This window comes from Meriones unguiculatus, chromosome 8, assembly GCF_030254825.1.
Source record: "Meriones unguiculatus strain TT.TT164.6M chromosome 8, Bangor_MerUng_6.1, whole genome shotgun sequence".
Classification (NCBI taxonomy): Eukaryota; Metazoa; Chordata; class Mammalia; order Rodentia; family Muridae; genus Meriones; species Meriones unguiculatus.
Window position 1 is genome coordinate 112,647,994 of NC_083356.1, and position 21,477 is coordinate 112,669,470.

The 21,477-nt window shown below is 43.7% G+C and overlaps 1 protein-coding gene across 2 annotated transcripts in view; it reads right to left on the reverse strand.

The window, feature by feature from the left end:
- Positions 1-13,197: 13,197 nt before the first annotated feature.
- The window catches only part of Dnajc10 (DnaJ heat shock protein family (Hsp40) member C10), a 36,964-nt gene continuing 28,684 nt past the window's right edge, over positions 13,198-21,477 (reverse strand). For both annotated transcript variants that reach the window (XM_021657459.2, XM_021657460.2), the window contains exons 18-23: positions 20,235-20,368; positions 19,545-19,598; positions 19,144-19,291; positions 17,650-17,769; positions 16,352-16,456; positions 13,198-14,348 (exon numbers count right to left, since the gene is read on the reverse strand). In XM_021657459.2, coding sequence (XP_021513134.1) covers positions 14,337-14,348; positions 16,352-16,456; positions 17,650-17,769; positions 19,144-19,291; positions 19,545-19,598; positions 20,235-20,368 — 573 coding nt within the window. In that variant the 3' untranslated portion in view covers positions 13,198-14,336. The remainder of the gene's footprint in view (positions 14,349-16,351; positions 16,457-17,649; positions 17,770-19,143; positions 19,292-19,544; positions 19,599-20,234; positions 20,369-21,477) is intronic.

The window sequence follows — 21,477 nt, forward strand, 5'->3', positions numbered from 1 at the left end:
AGAGGCCATCAATTCTGGGAAACCATAATTCAGCGTCCTTATCACACTTTTAAAAAGTTCTCTTTAAAGACTTTCTGTTTAGGCTGTGACTTTTTGCGAGGGGGTGGGGAGTAGGGATCGTCACAGAAGCCTTGCGCATCGCTCTTTCTCCGTCATCGATGTCGCTGCCCAAGAAGCTTCCTTGCTCTTTACAGTCGGTCGGAGCCCGGATCGTGGGCTTGCTCACGGTTTCCGGTGACAGCACAGACCACAGCATGGCTCTCCGCTGCAGTAGGGCCACAGACTCAGACAAGGCCCTCAGAGGCTGCCCGACCCTGAACGTCGTCATGGCCTCAAGGGGCAGTGCGGGCCACTCACATCAACATGGCCCCAGCGCACACAACACGGCCTCAGGCAGAGGCAGGGACCACAGACACCACATGGTGTGAGCTGGTAACATGGGCCTCAGCCATCAGACTGGTTCCTAGCTGCATCAGGACCACTGCCCACACTGGCATCACAGACCTCGGAGGAGGTCCGGGAAGTGAGATGCTCCTCCTCTTGGCCTCCATCGTCGCGCAGGGTTTTTATGTCTGAGGCAGCGCCGTGCTCGTTTTCATAGAGCTCTACTGATTTATTCCTTCTCTTTGCTAACTATGTCACAAATGCCTACCTTTATCTAGGTCCTACTCACCATTTAGCTTTTGTTTTCACGACCACACCCTTTATAGCCGGGATTGGGTATTGGGGTTCTGAGTTGCATTTCCCAAATGAGCTGTGAGACAGGGCAATTTCCCACGTACTTGTTGTAGAGCTCTAACATGGCATTTTTGCGTTTGTTATTGGTGTGGTTTGGATATGAAATGTTCCCCTACAGGCTCAAGAGTTTGAATTTTGTCTCCGGGGGGCAGGCATCATTTTGGAGTTATGGGCATTTTCATACTTTCCCTTGTGTTTTGGAGTTGTGGGATGGGATGTACTTGCCCCAGCTCCGTAAGACGTGCCTCACTGATCCTGTGGAGTAGGGCATCCGAAACCCTCCGACTGAGGTTTTGGACCACAGAGATCTTTTCCAGGTAGCAATGGAATTTGATACTGTGGCGTGTAAGTACTGTCGGCTGCATCCATGGAGCTATAAGCGAACAGAAGAGCAAGAGATTAAAAAACACTGGACAGTAAGAAACTAGTGTGTGATTTAGGTGGATCATTTACAAGAGGCCTGTAATCTGTGTAGTACAATTGAAATAGGTTAAGCAATTAGTCTTTGGACGGACACTTTGCTGGCATTAACACAAAGCACCAAACAGGCAGCTAAAATTGAAATCACTTAATTTTATTAAGTTTTCTGACAAATAAAAAAGCTTCCTAGGAAGAAAGAGCTCGGATGGAATTTTCACATCATCATTATTATTTTTTAGTTCAAAATCTTACTCCATTCCATAGTGATAACCCACTACACTGACGTAATCTCACTTGATTCAAAGTCAGTGTGTACTTCAGCTGATGCAATTCAAGCCACTGAGACCTGTGCATGACTATAGCACAAATGAGCATGAAGCTGTGCGTGCCTTTGGGAGGTGGCTGCTTTGTATTCCTAGTGTTTTCTTTCATTCACTTCTTCCCAAAACATATTAAGCTCTGAATCCATGACCTACAATGTGAAGATAACAGTGCCCCAGCTTTCAAACTTCATGTAATTTGGGTCAGGGGAACCAGGAAGGCCAGGCTGGAACTCAGGAAAGCTGCAGCATCCTGCTTTCTGATTTCCTTGAAGGTTCCATTATTTAGAATTCAATTTAAAACTCATATACTCAGTACTTTATAAAAATAAAAATGTAATCTGAAAACACCTTAAATGTCCTCTTTCTTTTTGAAATGCAACTTTGATATTTGAGCATTAATTTGGTACTCATGCTGGAACAAAATAAAGCTACCACCTGTAAGTAGAAACCTTAAGAACTTTAGAAACCACAGAATTCCCGGGGTTCTTTCTTGGTGTCTTATCAACATATTTGAGGGTTTGTTTTGACACATTTTGTACAGATTATACACAGGAATGCTAGATTTGTTAAAGATATGTGAGAAGAAATAAGGAGGCATTACTGTAGCTGGCTTCCATAGAGGAGGCCATGGTGGAGAGTATTTGGAAGACAAGCCACGGAACTGTTGTTGGTGTGGACAGTATTTAATGACCAGCTGTGTAATCATCACGGACAAATCTATTTCCCAGCCTTACATCAGAACACGCATTAATTTCTAGTTGGGCTGAGCTATTAAAGTTCAAGATGTTTATATGTTTTTTTTCCCTAAATTTCACTTTACAGTAACTCATTTGAGACTAATTTGACCAAAATGGTATTCAAAATGTTGTGCATAAATGTCTACCTGAATATATTTCTCCCTTAATTTCTAACTTTTCAGGCTGGGTAAGGAGTTTTCTGTTAAGGCTTATTCACACCAAGGCGGGATATCTTTTGTTGCCAACTAGTTAGGATGCAGGAGGACGGAATCCCAGGCTCTAGAGTTTCTTTAATGGGAGAATTATTGCCTGGATCCCAACTTTATGGCTCAAGCCTGTAATGGATGAATTGCCCTACTTCTGAGGGCACAGATTTCAGGTCGGGTAAATCTCGGTGTGGGTGTGGGTATTCATCCTTTGAGTTTATATGGTTCATACTTTATCGTAAATGAAGAACTATTAAAGTGTTTACTTGAAACTATGTCATTAAACTTAACTATTAGAAGAATGAACAAAGAGGAAAAGAGTCGGGGGAGGAGGATCTGTGACTTGCAAAACTAAGACAAAGTGAAGCAAGGACGAGCGAGAAAAGGAGAGCTCAGCAGCGGAGAAACTGGGAAACAATGCCGGCGGGCATGTGACTTCCATGCTGGAAGGTAGCTGCGCTCTGTGGCTCTCTGTGAGAAGAGGCCTCAGCAGCCAATGCCTTTGCCACAGTTTATTTCGTAGATTTAAACACGTCTAAGTATTGTTTAGCTCTGCGGGAACGAAGTATTTGTGTTGTAAGCATCTCAGCTTTTGCCTCCAGCCGTGTAAGTGAAATGAGTGTGTTTTGTGGATAAACCTCATCAGCTCTTAAGTCCAACTGACCGTTTGTGTGTATTAAACCAATTTCTCCTACTCTTGAAAATCTATCAGTCTAGCTTGAGATGTGAAAGCTGGGTGTAACACAAAACTGAATAAAGGTGTGTGGGGTGTGTGGGGTGTGTGTGTGTGTGTGTGTGTGTGTGTGTGTAAATACTAAGTCATGTGGTTGAGAGTTAAGTGTCTTTAGAAATTCACAGACCACTGTGGTCTAAGTAAGAAGTCAATGGAGGCTCCGCAGTAGAAGATGCATTTTGGAGTTTAAGGATGAGGTACAGGATGAACAGCTTCCACACAGACTAACGTGAAGCAAGGTACAAAACGCAACCAACCAAATTTCTTAAATGTTCTGATATGAAAAAAAAACAAAAAAACAAAACAAAAAAAAACCTAAGCCGGGTGGGGCAAACACATGGCTGCAATCCCTGCTGCTTGGGAGCTGAGGCAAGATTAGTCATTTCAGGCTGGCTGTGCTGCACAGGGAGATCCTGTCTCAGAACAAAAGCAAAAACAAATGGAAAAACCAAGGACAGACTATCTAACGAAACTACAGTGTCAGGCATGGGGACCTTCCTCTTGAGTTGTTGGTCAGGCGGCATTCGGCAGATTCCCCAAACAATGCAGGCCATCACCACCGCCCTGGGCTGCCTCGCTAAGACCCTGTTGCTGAAGACAACATCCTATGCACCACACATTTTGGACACAAGAATGAGGTTCAAACTGATCTGGAAATGTCATCTCTGAGGACTAGATCTTGTGGTACCTGAAGGTGCCTTGCAGGTTGACAAGGAAGAAAAACCCATTAGTGGTTTTATCCAGTTGCAAAGTCTACAAACCATAACAGTGACCAGCGCAGAAAGATATCCTCATTGGTGCAATGGCGGAACTTCTAGCTTAGAGTCACCAACAAATGTTGGTTATTATTAAGTCTATTAGACTTAAACACAGCCTAACAGGAGGGGATTGATGCAAACTCATTGCTGAAAGACTCACAGACTCTAGAGGAGAACCTGCTACTGCCATCTTCCTAAACCAGGGAACATGGGAAGGGGGCAGAAAGGCTGGAAGAGCCGGAAGGGTAAGATTCCTGTGGTAAGATAGTGTCATATAGGCATGACAGGGAAGCACACCCATGAAATCTCAGCAAAATGGCTGCCTAAACAAAACCCACATAACGAAACGTGAGTTGGCGTGCCAGCATGGATGGGGGAAGAGTCTCACAAGGCCTCTGCCCTAGCTGGTTTTATGTCAACTTGACCCAGAGTCATCTGAGAGGAGAGAACCTCAATTGAGAAAATGCTTCTGTAAGGTCAGGCTACAGGGGGACAAGGCTGTAAGGGTGTTTTCCTAGTTATGATTGATGGGGAAGGGCTCAGCCCTTGTGACTGGGGACACCACTGGGCTTGTGGTCCTTGTAGAGTAGGCTCTCTTCTTCCACCCTCCTGTGGGCTGCTGGGATCAAACTTAGGATGCTGTACTTGGGCAGCAAGGACTTTTAACCATTGAGCTCTCTTGCTGGCCCCTCAATTCTCTCAAGAATGGTTCTCAATGTTTATCATACCTAGTTATGAGGTTACAGCAAGGAGCAGGTTTGTTTGTTTGTTGTTGTCTTTAGAGTGTATAATTACCTCATTTGTACCTAAGTTGTCTCAATAACCTCAACATCCACCTCTCAGCCCCATCCAATGCCATCACCTTAACCATTCTTATCTGGACCACCTTCCATCCATAATCCCAAGACACTTGCTCGTGTTCTTCATCTGGGCCTTTCTACACCATTATTGGAGTCCTTCCTCCCAGCCCACATGGTTCCTTCTCCATGCTAACCTATCCTGGTGTCCTTTTTCCTCCTCTCTTCCTGTCTGTTCTAAGGAGAAGGTTTTAGTTTTCTGCTCATTATCTTAGAACTGTCTAACTATTTTAAATTTTTATTTTATTTAAAACATTTTAATGTGCATTGGTGTTTTGCCTGCATGTATGTCTGTGCATGTATGTCTGTGAGCATGCCAGATCCCCAGGAGTTGAAGCTACAGATAGTTGTGAGCTGCCAGGTGGGGGTTTGGAATTGAACCCTGGAAGAATGACCAGTGCTTTTAACCACTGAGCCCCCTCTCCAGCCCCCAAATGCCTAACTCTAGAACCATTCATTTCCTATTACAAGCCACTGCAAATATACCTAGTCCTAAACCTATCTTACTGCAGAGCTGGTTTCAATATGAAATTGCTGACATACCAGACTTGCTCAGAAAGACATGGGTGGCCATCTGCAGCTTCAACGAGTGCCTTCTTGGGCTAAGGAAGGGGAGTAGACCATAGGTTTGTCCTAACTGCTTGAGCAATACAAGTTATAAATTATTCAGAACCTAGACACCAGGGAAGTAACAGTTAAGGGAACTAGACCCACACTCTTTTCTTTTTAAAAACCAGTTTTAAAAAGACTTATTTTATGTATGTGCCTGGTGCCCACAGAGGTCAGAAAAGGCTATCAGATTCCCTAAACTGGAGGCATAGATATTTCAAGCCATCATGTAAGTGCTGGGAACTGAACCCAGGTCCTCTGCAAGAGCCTCTTAACCACTGCGGCATCTGTCCAGCCTTGCCACACTCTTTCTCACACATCCCAGAGACTGTGCCAATGAGGGTGTGATAAGCATGTTGTCACAGCTTGGCTTAGCATGGGCAGCTCACCAATTCCGTAGCCTCTGCAAGAAGAGGTCCCATCCATCACAGTCATGTGGTCAGTTGAGCTAAAATTGACTTGATGAAATCCATACAGTTGATGGATAAACTAATGACCAAGTGAAGATAGCAGTGTTTATTCTGATCCCAGCTGATCCTAGCCAGTATTTTTCCCAATGATATTTTTCAAGATATTTTTTTGCAAGTAAGATTCAACATCATATATTACAAATGTACCAAATAAATTCATATCCATGTAACATCAACATTTCTCAATAAAATAACAAATACTCCAAATTGTGTCAGAGACAGTAATAAGTAGCAAATATTCCACAATTTTATAAGTTTCTACCCCTACTGTTAGTGTAAACATGAATATTTCTGTCTGATAAGTGATGTTTGCTGCTTCTGTGAACCAGACAGAGTTCTCCAGTCTTTCCTCCTGAGGACATTGCTATTGAAGCTACCGTATGTGGCTCTATCTGGGTGACTCACTGTGGCCATGCAGTATGAGGGAGAAACAAAGTTTTACAGTGGGAAGGCATGAAGATTTTAGGATTAATTGGCTAATGTATCATGTTATTAGATGAATAGAAAAATTGGGAAAAACACTCAATTCACAGAGTAAATGCCAATGACTAATAATGGCACAAAATGATTGGCAAATGGAAAGATCACTGAAATATTTTGACCAGTAAAATTGAAAACATGGATGATATTGGTACTCTGAGTCTACAGTGTTAAAAGAATAAGAAACAGATGGTGTCACAGCATGGACTATTTCAGAAATAAACACAGCTCTTTTCGAAGGACACTTAGACAATATCAAATTCTTTTTAAAAAAGATTTATTTTATTTATTGTGTGTACAGTGTTCTGCCTGCAGGCCAGAAGAGGGCACCAGATCTCATTCTAGATGGTTGTGAGCCACCATGTGGTTGCTAGTAATTGAACTCGGGACCTTTGGAGGAATAGCCAGTGCTCTTAACCTCTGAGCCATCTCTCCACCCAACAACACCAAATTCTACACACGCACACCATGCAGGCTGCATCACACACGCACAGCATGATACACATTTGAGCCATGAATATGGTATTCATGGCTTTGTCAGAGAGAAAAAACATATCTAAATTGTTTATAATAAATACTTAGGTTATATTAGTTTCACTTTATATGATGTTATTAAAGCATTATAGAACAGTAGGGAAAAAGTTCAGCTTTTAAGTACTAGTGTGTTGCAGCCTTTAAGACACCAAGTTACATGAAAATTGAAGTTGCAAGAAGTGACTTTTTACTTGTTTTGATTATTTGAGACAGATTTTCACACAGTTGCTCAAATTGGCCTGGAACTCACTGTCACCTAGCCTGGCCTCAATCTGCGGCCATCTTCCTTCCAAGCACTGGGATTCCGGGCATGAGCCATAAACTCAGGAAAAAACAAATCCAAGCCAAACCATTTCTCAGCATTTCCTCAAGGCAGTTAATCTTCGTAGTTACATACGTAAAGTTGTAGCTAGGATTCTGCCAACCGAGAACGTCTCAGGTTGGTTTGACCTTACAGCTTCTGTTGATTTCTATGTATTAATTTTTTTTTAGATTTTGTCTTATGTGCATGGGCGTTTTGCCCATATGAACATCTTGTATTGCATCTTGAATGTCATGCAACACCTATAGAGACCGAAAGAGAGTGTTGGCTCCTAAGGGACTGGAGCTACAGACAGTTGTTAACTGCGATGTGGGTGCTGGGAACTGAACCTGAGTCCTCTAGAAGAGCAGCCAGTACCCACCAAATCATCTCTCCGATCCCTGTGTTGAATTTTGTAACAAGCCTATGTTCATGTGTTATCTGTGGACTCAGAAAATCAGAGAGGGGTCAAACAAATTAAATACTTTTTCAGTGAAAGGAGAAAAATAAAAGACATTTTCTCACATGTGTCAATGGCCATTCTGTTTGTTTTGCAGAAGGGAACATGTGACCTGGACGAAACTGAAATTCTCAAACGGACCTGCCAGTTTCAGCTCTCCGGGACCATGTGCCTGCTGCTTCTGGCCTCCCCGCCTCCACTGCGCCTGCCCAGCACTTCTGCTGTTGGTAAGCCGGAATCCCCGCTGCTCTGCCTAAGCTGCCGTGACACACACCACACGGTGGCTGGTAAACACAGACTTGTTTCTCTGAGCTTTGGCTCAGCATCTGGTAAGGACCCAGGTTTATATCATAGATGGCTTCTTCTTGCTGGGTCCTGGCTAGCTTTCAGGTTCTATATCAAAAATTATTCATCTCTCCAAAACCCTTCTCCTAATGTCACTTGGGGGGGAGGTTAGGATTTCTTTTCTTTCTTCCTTTCTTCTTGATTTATTTATTAACGTATAGTGTTCTGCCTGCATGTACATCTGCACGCCAGAAGAGGGCACCAGATCTCACTATAGATGTGAGCCACCGTGTGGGTGCTGGCAATTGAACTCAGAACCTTTGAGAGCAACCAGGGCTCTTAACCTCTGAGCCATCTCTCCAGCCCGAGGGTTAGGATTTCAAAGGATGAATCTGGTGTGTGTGTGTGTGCGCGCGTGTGCGCGCACGTGTATGTCTGTAGTTTCCACAAATAATATCCAGGCTCTTGTAAAATCTGAAAACATTAAAACAAAACATTCATAACTTGAACCTTCAATTTTACCTTTCTGAAACAAAAAACAAACAAATCCTTTCTATTGGTTAGGATTAGTTTGTACCCCAACTTGGGGCATTAGGGCATAGCTAAGTGTGTTTCTGGCCAAAGCACCATATAAACTGTTATACTCATAGCAGGGACATGGAAATGAATCTTCAGAGCTGTTACAGGCTCCCTAGAGGTCTGAATTTAGGCAACAATACGTAAGGATGGAAAGCAGGTCTAATGGTGTGAGCCTGTAACCTCAGCACTCAGGAAGCTGAGGCAGGAGGATTTTCAGTTTGAGGGCAGCTTGGGCTACATACTTGAAAAAGAAAACAAAAATAATGAAAGGACTGATAAGCTCTAGCTTAGCACACAGGGGAAGGGTGAGGCCTTTCTTTCTGTGACTTTAGAACACACAAGGTTAGTGTGTGCGTGTGCATGCATGTTCCGTGTTCAAGTCCACATGAGCCCATCGCACATGATATGAGTTTCGTTTCTGTGGGGCCTTGGATAGAATTAGCTCTGTTAAAGGAATACTAGTATTCCCAGGTCTAAAGAACCAGTTTAGATGGGGTATAACACATGGAATTCCCTTAAGGGAAAAGATCTAGTTTCCGGTATGTTATGCTTTTATTTAGAAGTAGTACTGAAAGAATAAGCGTGCACACACGGAGGGAGGGAGAAGGGGAAGGGAGGAGAGGGTGGGGAAGAGAGAAGCTGAGACTCTGCAGTGTGATAGTCACTGATGATGGTTACCTCGTCTGGGCACTGGTGCTGACAGTCGCCTAGGTCCACTCCTGGGGCCACAGAGGTCATCTTGGCTCCCTAGGACAGTTCGCCGGCCCTGAATTGGCTGATCTTTCTTGGAGGCAACGGTTAAGAGCTCCGTGAGCTGTTTGACTAGACAAGAACTCTTGGTGGTGGTTTGCACCTGAGAATTCAGTCTCGGGTGTTACTGAGGGAACAGGCTGTGATGTCGAAGCACTTTCAGGGGCTCTTGCAGAGAAGTAGACTAGAGTCTGGGGAAAGGACGCGAAGGGAGGTGAGGCAGCCTACCTCACATGGCTCCTCCCTCTGGCCAAAGCTGCTCCCACCCATCGACCCCCCTCCTTCTAACTTAGTGATTGACTGCTGGCAGACAATTTTAATGCTTCATTTGTTTCTTTATACATTTTTTTATTAAGCATTTTAAAATTAAAAATCGGTCAATACCAAATCTTTATCATGGAGTAGTTCAAAGGAGTTCATTAACCTTCATCTGACCCTTCTCTTCATCATCTGTATTTTGGGCCAGCCATCATTGGAATTCTGTATGACTCAGCCCTACCCATTTTATTTTCTCTCTATTCTCTGTATTTTGAAGCAAACCTTGGATATTGGTATCATTAAAGAAAATCAGCCTACGTACAAACAGAACACTCCTGTTAAATATCATTTTCAATTTCCGTGTTTTTCTCCCCCCTCCCCTTTCTTCTTGGTCCTCCTGTTCTTCTCACCCCTCATTCCCCACCCCTGTTTTCCCCCAGGGCCTTGTGTCTACACTGTGCTGTGTCTTCATACCCTGCCCCCCCTTTTTTTTTTGTGCAAATCAAGATCCAAAAACTCTACACACTATAGTTGGCTGATTAGACACACACACACACACACAAATTCCTTTTTCTGTTTCATAAATTTCTACATTTTGATCTTTGTCTGCACATTAAAAAATGTGTTTTATCTACATGACTAGCTGATGAAATAGGTAAGAGAGGCACCTTTTTTCCACTTGGCAGATCAGTCATGGTACAGAGAGATAAAGTAAGCCAAACTACCAAGCCCACTAGGGAACTGGGTCACAGGACTGGGACTCCTCTTTCGGACAACAGTCCTGTAGAAGTGAGAGTGGGAACTTCACTGCATACGTTTAAAAGAGCACAGAAACTGAGGTGTACGAGAAGAAGCGTGCGTGCAGTGTGAGGATGGTGTTAAATCTTATGGAGTGAGACATGTCAACGAGGTGGTGTTCTTCACTCGTGGGAGTCTGCTGTGCTCCAAGGCATGCGCAGCGCCTTCCGCTCTGGGGGCCTGTGAGGTTTACATGTGTTGTCACGCTCTGCACCATTTGCATCTGACATCAATCACAGACTTTAGTTTGCTTTTATTTCGCTAGTCAATACCTGACACTCAGCATCTTTTTCGCCAGAAAACAACGCCAACCATGCGGCTGCCTTCACAGGACTGGCAGACGCAGTGGGCCCTTATCCTCCCCCATGTGGAATGAGGTCTCTGCTTACTCCTCGCTGCCACCTACTGGTGCCTGGTGTTTCCAACTGAAACCCACAGGGAAGCCTGCCTGAGGGACTTCTTAGGAGAAAATCGAGGTAGGAAAACTGAGAAAGTTCTCTTTAAAGGAGTAGGTGTGGCCTCGTTGCCAAAGACACATTAGATTTTCTAGTTAGCATCTTAGAAACATCAGTTGCAATATCAGGCGTTGTGAGGGCTACTACCTAAACAGGAACTAGCAGCGATATGCTTTCATTGTGACATTTACACGTGTCAGGGCACGGCATGCAAATTATGTTCAAGGCATACAGAAGGCAAGCACGGGCTGCTGCCACTCCAGCTCTCCAGGCGGTAGCCATTCCTATGATTTCCTGCTCTCCAGTGCACTGGAGTGTATTACAGATTTTAAAAAAGGTTTAGTTATTTAGTGTTCGTGTGGAAGCATGCATGTGCCACGGCACGCATGGGGAGCAGGTTCTTGCCTCCTACCTGGGGAGTTGAGTCCCGGGGATTGAGCTCAGGTTGGGGTGGGGTGGGTTTCCGAAGCAGGCGCCTTTAACGCCCCAAACCATCTCAGCAGCTCCCATGTAGGGTGTTCACCCAGTTAACTGCTCCAGAACCAGAAGAAATGCCACTGTTTGACCAGCCTTCCTTTTACCTGTCTCGCTGCCCGCCCTCCCTTCAGCTTATGATGGCACCGTGGCCACTCCTGCTCTTCTAGAGGCCTTGATACTTCGCATAAACAACCGAAGGGCGGCATTTTTCTGGGCCTAGCTTATTTCACTTAGTACAGCGAGCACCAGCTCTCCACGGCTGAAGACGTCCCACTGTGTGCCTTGTCCCCCCCCCCCGCCTTTGTGACGACAGCCACTGGAAGGGGTGGCTGGTGTGTGCCATTGCCATCTGTGGCTCTGGTTTGCATATTTCTTCATCAGTGTGGCTGAGCAGTTTTTTATATTTGTTGACTACACAGAAGGGTCATATCTTCATGCTACTTTGAATTATTGTCTGGACATTAAGATCTGAGGTGAAGTTTTTACTTCCACACACTGTAAGGTTTTCTCTGAATGATTTCCTCTGTCATGCAGTTTTTTAGTGGAATGTAATTTTGTCTTTTTGTGCCTGTCTCTGGTGTCTTTACAAGATCATCGCTACACTTCTATCTTGAAGTGTCCATCTATATTTCCTTACAGTAATTTATAAAATATGAGCCTTTACATTCAGGTCTTTCATTTTTTTATTGATTTTTGTGTCTGGAAAAAGAGAACAAGAGAATCCCCCTTCTGCTAGCGTTTCCTACACTCTCCACTCTCAGGAGTCTTGGTTGAAGATCAATTGTCCATATGTGAGTATAATTTCAGGGCCCTCTTTTCCACTGACCTACCAGTTTTTAATGTTGGCACAACGCTGTTTCTGTTACTATGATTTTATAGTATATTCTGAAGTCAGGTTTTGTGGGATTTTACAGTTTTCTTCTCTCACTCACCAAGTCACTCTAGCTATTTTTTTTTTTCTCCCCAGTTTGTTTAGACTTTGGGATTTTTATTTCTATATCTGTGAAGTACTTGCATTCAGACCATCACATATGAAATAATAATACTCAGTAAATCTTATCACAGATGAATTACTAGTACAGTAATCTGTAGAGCACAGTTCTGTTTAATTAAACACACGCATCCTGTGGGTAAAGCCATGCTCTAAGCTCTGGGTACACCGGGAATTACGCAGGCACGGCTGGAGTGCGCTGGGAGCACGCACACGCCCAGCTCACCCGGCTCTGGCTGGGCTGAGATCCTTAAGCTTGCCTGGCCAAAGCTTCACCCAAAGCGCTGCCTCCCCGGCCCCTTGCATCCAGCACAAGTTCTAGTCAGCTCTACGCAACCCGCCTCCCAGGTCTTGCTCGGGTCTGCTGGGTGACACGCCTTAGGGTGAGCCCCGTTACACCAGCGGGCTTGCCGGCTCTGGGAGACCAGACACTGCCGCTGCTGAGCGCACGCGTGCCATAAGCACACAGCTGAAGCCACTAGACAGCGTCTACTACCGAGCACGGGAGTTCGCTGTAGCGGCACTCTAGGCCCCCACCCTGGTGTGGGTTCACGGCCGCGGGGGCCTGCAGGCTCTCGGGGCGCACGGGCTGCTGCCCAGGGCAGGAAGCGGTGTGCATGTGACTAGTACGACAAGTTAGTGTGCTCTTCCTAAGACTTCTTTCCATTTGGGCAATTTCACGTAAACAAGCCACTTTTAGAAGAAACTGTAGGTTTTCCAAGTTTAATAGATGGAAGGCTCTTGCCATTTTCAATCATGACTGAAAAAGCTGGTTGGGAACGGTAACGCCCACGTGTGCTCACACGTGCACACAGGATCGGAATCAGGCACCAGAGAATCTGAATTCGGTTAGAATCGAGAACACAGCGCGCCGCCTTCCCATAATCCTAACCATGATACAGCCTCTATGAAGACAGACTAGGGAGTAAGACCAAGTGATAATGAGCTTCCAAACACAACAAGGATCTTCAAAAGCGCTTTAGAAAAAATAATTTGACTTTATTTACCGGCATCCTTTGACCATCCCATGTGCTGTGGAGGGAACTGAACTACAGCTCACTCTGCCTTCTGAGTTGCAGGAGAGTGCAAACAACTGAGAATCGACACGTGTCCACCATGTGCTTGACTCCAGCTCCTACGGCAACGCTGTACTGAGAAAGACCGCCTTTGTCAGGGATAGCTGAGTAACAATGTCTTCATGAGTCACATGAAAATAAACCTAAAAGGACTGTTCCTATTTGAATAGTGAATATTGACAGGAGTAAAACCACAGCTATAGGGAAAAAAATCAATGTGAATGATCAAAACAGAGACCCCAGAAGGCAAATGTGTCAACATCAGGAAGACACTGCAAACAAAACCATTAGTAGGAACATATTTATGAAAGCAAATAAACAAATACGTGCACATTAAAACACAGGCCCACTTGTGACTTCTACACTGTCCAATGAATTGCTGTAAATACTTTTCCTTACTTTGTCCTAGAAATCATAGCTTACAAGATTTTTACATTTACCATTGTGATAAATTAAGAACATCTCTTCAATTCTTGCAAGAAAACAAAAGGAGAACCTCTGTATATACAATACTATATAGTATGAAAAATGAGCGCAGTTTTATTTTGCCATATTATGAAAATAGTCAAAATAAAATATATGGTCAGAGACAGAACTGTCAGGTGTGACTGAACCCAAGCCCCTTCTTTGAGGCCCATCACAGAATTACAAGCCGAAGCCACACCCACTTTGTGCGGTGTGAAGATGACAGATGCACACAGAGGGCCAGGCGTCCAAAAATCAGTTGGGGTAGCCAGCACACGGGTCGCTGGGCTGGGCTTGGCCTATGGAATACTTCTGTATGGCCCTGAGCTAAGAACGATGTTTGTGTTTCTAAAAGGATTAACAACAACAACAAAGACGCAACAAAGAACCACATGTGGCCTCAGTCCCAGACGGCGCCATGTGGCTCTCGGCAGGAAGTGTCTGCAGACTGCAGCCTCACACAGACAACCGCAAGGCCAAGGGCATCCGCTTCCTCAAGAGCATCTTAACTTTGGAAAGGATCTTCTGATGCTATTTTCCAGGTTCTTTCCCTTACAGTATTTTTCTTCAACATCATCAAAGTTCATCCTGTATTAATGTAGAGTGATTAAAAGAGAAAGGTATTACAAGTTAATCAGTATTTCATTTTCTTACAAATACGGAATGTTCTTACTGAATGGAGTATCGCACAAAGCACTCCCTGCTAAACTAACAATGAAAAAGTCAGTTTTCCCTGCACAAAACTACTCTCCAAGTGGGATGCTACTATTGTCAAGGGGAGGACTCTCTCCCATGGCTGAGATGGGGAGACTGTCCCACTCTGATGGTGCCACTTCCTAGCAGGGAGCCTGGACTTGGAAGACGGAGAGAGGGCACTGGGCAGCAGCACGCATTCATCTCGATTGTTTCCTGACTGGGTGTCACGCCTCCACTTCACGTGCCTGCTCCTGCACCCTTGACTTCCCCACCAAGGTGGACGGACTGTGTTTCTGGACCGTGAGTCAGAAGAACTGTTTTTTATTCTATGTTGCTTCTGTCAGAGTATTTTATCACAGCAACAGCAAAGAAATGAAGAGATTAAATGATAATATTGTATGTTAATTTCAGTTACAGTATTTTGGCTTATGAGTAATAACACATTTAAAAATATTTAACGTAAGTTTTAAAGTAACTTGAAAAAATTAAAATAACCCAAACATTAGGAACACATGTTTACTCTAGACACTAAAAAGGCATGGATTCATATCTCATCTACCTCTAAGATGTGATAAGTGTTTGTGAAACAGGCCATAAGCCTTGCCCCACTCAGGGCTCCCATTACCTGCTCTACAGAGCTAGGTTCTACAACACCCGAGCCTCTCAGAGGAGGTGCTGTGTCTGTCCCTCCTCTGGCTTTCTGAGACTGAATTCAATTCTACTGACATGCATCCAACACTCAGAGTCTACTCCTCAGTATGCTGACAACAGAGCTAAAAAACAGAGGAGACAAATTGGCTTGAGACAAGCAGCAGGAAGGAGCCTGCAGTGCCGAAGGTAGATGAAAACTGAGGGTACTGGTCTAACCACATTCCAGCCATACCAAACACAAAGAAACATTTGCTTTCCAAGATAGGCTGGAGTTCTAGGATATTTATTGCTAATAATTCAACATTTTATTTATACTAAATTTAATAACTATTAGTCATATCACTATTTTTAATAACTATTGTATATTTTTCCTTCTAAAATTTATTTTGGGTGGCTAGAGAGATGGCTCAGTGGTTAAGAGTATTGGCAAACCAGGAACTAATCAGAGTTCAATTCCTAGCACCCACATGGCAGCTCACAATGGCCTGTAACTCTGGTTCCAGAGGATCTGAGACCTGCGCACAGACATGCAGGCAGAACACCAATGCACATAAAAATAAATCCATCTTAAAAAAATAATTATAATGGAAACAGGATCTCATTCCTGGCTAGCTTGGAACTTGCTATGTAGATCAGGCTAGCCTTGAACTCAGAGATCTGCTGGTCTCTACTCTATGTCCCAAGTGCTGTTGAGATTAAAGGTGTGTGCCACCAAACCCAGCTTGCATATTTCACATATTAAAAAAAGAAAGTCCACACCGAAAGTCCAGTGGTATACTCAGCTATACTACTTCTTTCACAACATTTTCTGCACTTCAAAGCTGTCCTCGTCCTTACTGTCGGCAGCCCTGGCAACCACAACCTGCCTTCCCAACTGCATATAGGAACAACTGCACACTGTGTGGGCCTTTGGGGCTGGCTTCATTCCACCAAGTGTACTTTCAGAACTGACCATGTGGTATGGATGCAGTCTTCATTCTCACCTTAAAGATCCCATGGCACACAACGCCACATCTGGCTCATCCACTCTGCCGGGGTGCCTGTCTTTCCCTAGTTTGCTGGATGAGTGATGTTGCTGTGTGAACTGGAGTGTACACAAATTTCCAAGCATTTCATTATCTAGAGGCTATAGTCTTGGCTGTCGTACTTCACAATGGGCATGGCTTCTAATACTCATTTTTGCATGGAATGCACACTAAGAACACCCTGGCCACCTGCCAGTTACTTGTAGGTCTGGCTCTTACCTTATTTCTCTTTACTTGGCTTTGGAGAGTTTCCAATTTTCCATAAATTAAGGCAGCAATAGTTTTTGCATCTCTGGAATTTATTTGCTCTTCCCATATACTTTTCTAAAATTAAAAACACTCATGTTATCTTTTAAGTACTTAAATTAAAACATGACAATTCTGTATTAGCTTGCTTACTTAAGGTCTTAAGGTTCTTTTCTTCTAAGGCTGTTTGAAACTCAAGCTTCAAGTGCATAATGCTGCAAAAGCAGTTAACCCCGACTTGGAAGAATAATAACAGGAGCATTATGGGAACACAAAATGATTTCTAAAAAACACATCACTGATTTCAAAGATTTTTATGTGGTGGGGTGTGTAAATGAGTGACTTGGGGAGGTTGCTTGAGTGGTTACCTTTGGTACTACAAAACAAAAACGGCGAAGACAAGTGTTCCATCCTTGCTCTTTCATTTAATTCCTTACAAAATAACTCAGTAGAAAAAAAAACCTGTCTTCCTTTGTCTTAAAAGTGATCACCATTGTTGCTGAAATGTCACAGTTCTGTTCATAAATACAACTCCCCTGGCAGACTGCACAGGCCTTACATGCCTTCAGTTAACAAGCCTATTAGCTCAAAAACGCAACTTGTGAACCAGGGACCACAGAGACCACAGACTGTGGTTTGCTGAGACCCAAGCAGAGCACTGTCTTTCACAGAAAGCCCACACAGCCAGCCACTGTGTGCACATGATCCTAACACTCAGAGGCAGGTGGACATCTGTGAGTCCAACGGCAGCCTGCCCTACAAAGCCAGTTACCCAACACAACAAAATCAAACCTAACCGACAAAGAAAAAAGGCGTATTGTTAGTAGTGTCCCCAAATTCTTACAACCAAAGCAAAGGACCCCACTGGTCATCACAGCCCTTAGTGAGCATTCTGCAAACAATGCTCGCTACTAAGTAGAGTTCAGTGTATCAATTAATTTTCTTCAATTTTCCTTCTGAGAACACTGAAAAAACATCATTATATTAAAAAGTAAGAAATATAAAACTTCACAGGAAATTACTACTACAACACAGAGATAACATGTATTAATGTTTGGTCAGGTTTCTATTTATGGAAAACGAAGTCTCTAAGGTGACCGAGAGCACAAAGAGTAGAGCATCCTTTGAGGTCCTCAAGCACACTGGAAAGGAAGATCATTCAGTGGGAAATAGTTTTAAATCATGAAGGGAGGAACTGGAGAACTACAAACCCCCACACTGCCCTGGGGTCGGGTCGCTGAGGAAGGCCCGGAGCGCAAGCCTGTACATACCTTTGCTCTTTCATACTGATAAAACTTAACACTTGGGTAGGCTTTGATACCGGCCTTCTGGCATGTTTGGGGGTAGGCCTGACAGTCCACTTTCCCAGCTTTCACTTTTCCTTTGATCATCTGAAAACAAAAGAAAACAATCCACAGAGCTTGCCACTTTCTCTATGGCATAAACCATCTGGCAATTACAGCCAAGATAATATATATCAAATCTTTATATATTTAAAGTTTTGTTACTTTTAAAACTCAGTATTAATTCTTGCTATTCACACACGATTATTGCTGCTCTTTCCCAAACCTTTTAAGCCTCCCCCGTGCTGCCATGTGTCTGGCATAAACAGCCCTTCCTTTAAGAGCACCTCGAGGCTTTACCTCTAGCCTCCCAACCTCCCTCCAGCCATCCCACGCAGCCCGCCACAACCAAACATCTGTCTTGAGTCCTAACTGGCCTTGTTCTTCTGGGGCTGAGCACACCATCTCCACAGCCTGGCTCAGATTTCAGCCCTTCTATATTGCTGAGGTCAGCTCTTACTTCAGGTCATCACTGCGGTGTTTCCTCTCAGCGCCGGCATGCATCCCTCCCTCCTCATCTATGCATGTGGTTCTCTCAGCTCATTTCTGTTATTATCATTCCCAACACTGGAGCATCTTTAAGGCTACAAGTGACGGCTCCTTGACCTGGACTTCTGCCTGTATTCACTGGACTGCGGGTCACACTGCCTCATCTCTCCTGACACCCCTCAAGTAACCCAGCCCCTCTTTTTTCCAGCACAGGGAGCTCCTTCTTTACCCTCAGGCTACTACATCCCGAGAGAGTGCCATCTTTGGGGATCGTCCTGGCAACAGTCTCTCAGTGAAATCTTATATAGTCCTAGGCCGATCTGGTAACCTGCACTACCAGACTGCTCTCTGTGAATACTTCATGACACCTAAACATAGGCTGTCTGAAGTTAAACTTTCTCTGCTCCTTCTAGACAGAAGCTAGCTGTCCCTGGTTCCCCTCCCCTCCCCTATCACAGACAGAGTCCCGCTTGCCCTCACAGTGTCCTGGGTCTCCCTTCTTGCTTTCACCATTCTCCTATACTGACTGGTGTTGTCCTGCAGCAGGACAAGGAAAGTGCCTTTGCTGTCTCGGCCTGAGGCCTGTGGCTCCAAGTAGGGAGGCCACCTTAGCGTAGCAGCACAACCACAAGAACAATGTGTACATATACTTGGGTTCTTGTAATCTGTCACTAACCACTTTTAACACTAGCACTTGGGAGGCAAAGGCAGGCAGACCTCTGAGTTTGCGGCTAGCCTGTCTACACAGGGAATTTCAGGTCAGCCAGGTATTTAAAGAGAAACCTATCTCAAGAAAGGTACAGAAACAATTTTTTTTTTTAAAATTGAGAGATAACTTTTAAAAACTAAATTAAGAAATAGTTTCTAATGTTTTAACCGATTATTAAAACATGCATGTTAGTAAATTTTATTTAACTACACAACAATACTTACCCTAGCCAAGAGTTCAAACTCTGGGGCAAAATTCTGGCAAGGTCCACACCAAGGAGCATAGAAATCAACCACCCAGTGATTTTTCCCTTGTAAAACCTTCTCGTTGAAAGTCTGAGGTGTTAAATCTATGGACGCTTGGGGTAAAAATCTGCAGTGAGGGAATCAAACAGCATTCCTCATTGAACAGAGGCAAAGCAAGCATTCTCTGGCATGCCGCAGTGTCACTAAGTTAAAAATGGTTCAGAGGACAGGACGGAATGGAGCTCAGTCCCACCCTGGCAAATGCCATTCTCTCCACGTATGTCAAATGCTAGAATCCCAACCCACAGGAAACTGTGCATATGAGAAGACAAACAGCTTTGAATCAGTGCTACGCAACAACATGTATTTTAATTACTCACCCGAGACCCCAGCTTCTCAGGGAATACGCATCCCTATTCCAGCCATTGTAACTACTAAAGAAGGAAAAAAGAAATCAAGTTGTAAATAGTAGTTTCTATTACTGGATATGGTCAAGAAACAATCTTACTGTAGCAATTAAAAAAAAATGTTAATGTCACCTAGTATCTCTTTCCACAAGATAAATAAAAGTTACATGTCTTCAAATATATTTTTACCAGTCTTTGTATTTTTTTATCTTTCCCCTCCCCTAAGTTGCTGGGAATTAACCCAGGATTGATGTACTTTTTGTGATTTCTCCATAGCTGAGTCTTTCATCTTTTAAAGAGAAGCCCATGGTTCAATTTTCACTTCTAAACTACAGTTGTGTTTTTGGATACCTATGTAGTGTGGAAAGGGTGGACACAGGTCTACTAAGCCCACAACCACAGCAGGCGAGCTAGACAGCTCTGATGCACTACTTCCTCTCAGCCACAGTAGGAGGTACGTTTCCTCCCCACCAAGTAGAGGGTCACTACAGGCCATGCGGACGCAGGGGCCCTGGAGGGACTTCACCACTAGCTCATCTCCCTCTCCGTCTTCTGAGGGCTCCTCCAGTGCTGGCCTCCCAGTACATGTGTTGGCTAACTTAAATGTTAACTGTATACTAAGGTGATGACAGCAGATGTCTTCAAATTTGAGAGAATACTTACTGATACTGATAACCTTTATTTGACTTTTGGGGATAAAATCTTATCTCGGGATATCTTTGAACATTTTCTTGGGTACAAAAAGAATGATACTGTTGGCAGTCCACACTGCCTACATTGATCAGTCCAGTTAATGTCTATAAAAGAACAAAAGTCAACACATGGGTCAATGAAATAAAATTATCTCTATAACTTAAAAAAAATTAAGTGTTTTGCCTAGATGTATATGCACTATGTACATGCACTGCCCGCGGAGGCCAGAAGAGGGCACTAGACCTCAGGTTAATGACGGCCGAGAATGCCGCTGGAAACCCAGCCTGGGTGCTGTGCAAGAACAGCCAGTGCTTCTAACTGCTGAGGCAACTAGCCCTCACCACAACCTTTATGCGTGTTCAGTGCTCATTATAAGGCAGGCACTTTATCCTTTATCAGTGTCACAGGAACTATGCGTAAGGATTTAAAACAAGCCATTTAAACTAAGGAATTTGAACTCTCTAAGTTTGTAATTAAGAACTTTCCATAGTTACTGCAAATGAAATAACTGGCTCTACTCATCTACTGTGTGGAAAAATATGTTTTTCAAAAATTCAATGTTGGTAGCCAAAATATAATCCAGTAGTTTTTTTAATATCCTTTTCTATGGAGGAAAGCATCGTCTGACCCACATTCAAAATTTTTATTCAAAAGAGCACAGAAATGCTTTTTTAATTTTAAAAAATTAGTTTATTCACTTTGTATCCCAGCTATAGACCCTTCCCTCATTCCCTCCCAATCCCACCCTCCCTCTCTCATCTAAAAATACGTAATCTTAAATGTTAAGATGTAATATAATTTACTTTAATTCCTGAGTTTATTTTCATCTAAGGGATAAATATGAAATTGACTTCCTTTTCCATTCTGGTATTTTAAATAATTTGCCTTCATTCAGTATTTTAAAGCACTGCCTGTTTTCAGGAAATTTATGTATATGCTTTACCGAGTTACTTTACGCTTTGTTTTGTTCTTGTTTGTCTGGAGAAAGAGCCTGGAGCTTTGTAGCCCAGGATAATCTCGACTCCCATTTCTCCTGTCTCAGACTTCTGAACACTAGCGTTACTGGTATGAACAGCCATACCTGCTGACTGAGCTGTTTTGAAGAGCTACAATACTGTGAGGAAACAGTTTGTGTAAGCTCTAAGAATAAAATAATAAAAAAAGCAAGCAGACAAGCAAGGTGACCTCGGGGTCAGCACCAGCAGCAGTTCGG